The following is a 657-nucleotide window of genomic DNA, read 5'->3' on the forward strand; positions in this document are numbered from 1 at the left end:
CACGCTCGCAACCTCCTTGCCCGCGTGGACCAACGCCTCGAGCTGATGCCTCCTCCGCTGCTGCTCCTGCTCCTGTTCTTGCTGTTGCTGCTGCGCTGATTCCTCTTCCGGCGGCGGCAATCCAACTTGCCGCTTGCCGCGCATCGAACGTTACACCCCCTCACTTCTTTACTTTCTTCCTTTCTCTCGATAACGTGTAAATATATATTCTTCGATAAACTATATATATATATATGTATATATATTCTATGCAAGGTTTACTTTTTTACTACTCTTTACACTTACAGATTTAACCTACCTATGTATATATACATATATATATATATATATAAATGTATATATGTATATGTACTACACCACTTTGCACGAGAGAAGAGAATCTCCTCGTAGTCGCTTGGTTCGAGTTCACTGGGAATCACACGAGACGAGCACAGGCAAGAAGGTTCTACTTGTCACTACATCCCGATGGAATATCTCGGGTAAGAGAGAGAGAGAGAAAAAAAAATATATATATATATATATTCGCGAGAAATCCACACAAAGAAGGGCGCGCACTTTTTTCACCAGATAAAGGAAGAGAAAGAGAAGGAGAGGAAGAGAGAGAGAGAGAGAGAGAGAGAAGAGGATCGGCAGATCGATGTCGTGGCGCGCGCGGTA

The 657-nt window shown here is 43.5% G+C and overlaps 1 protein-coding gene across 1 annotated transcript in view; it reads right to left on the bottom strand.

The window, feature by feature from the left end:
* The window catches only part of LOC102679282 (homeotic protein proboscipedia-like), a gene marked incomplete at its 3' end in the record, with an annotated part of 49,696 nt that extends 49,552 nt beyond the window's left edge, over window positions 1-144 (bottom strand). The window contains exon 1 of the mRNA XM_006611848.1: window positions 13-144. Within this exon, the coding sequence (XP_006611911.1) occupies window positions 13-144 (132 nt within the window). The remainder of the gene's footprint in view (window positions 1-12) is intronic.
* Between the last annotated feature and the right edge of the window lie 513 nt (window positions 145-657).

Source organism: Apis dorsata, unplaced genomic scaffold (genome assembly GCF_000469605.1).
Source record: "Apis dorsata unplaced genomic scaffold, Apis dorsata 1.3 scaffold_93, whole genome shotgun sequence".
Taxonomy (NCBI): domain Eukaryota; kingdom Metazoa; phylum Arthropoda; class Insecta; order Hymenoptera; family Apidae; genus Apis; species Apis dorsata.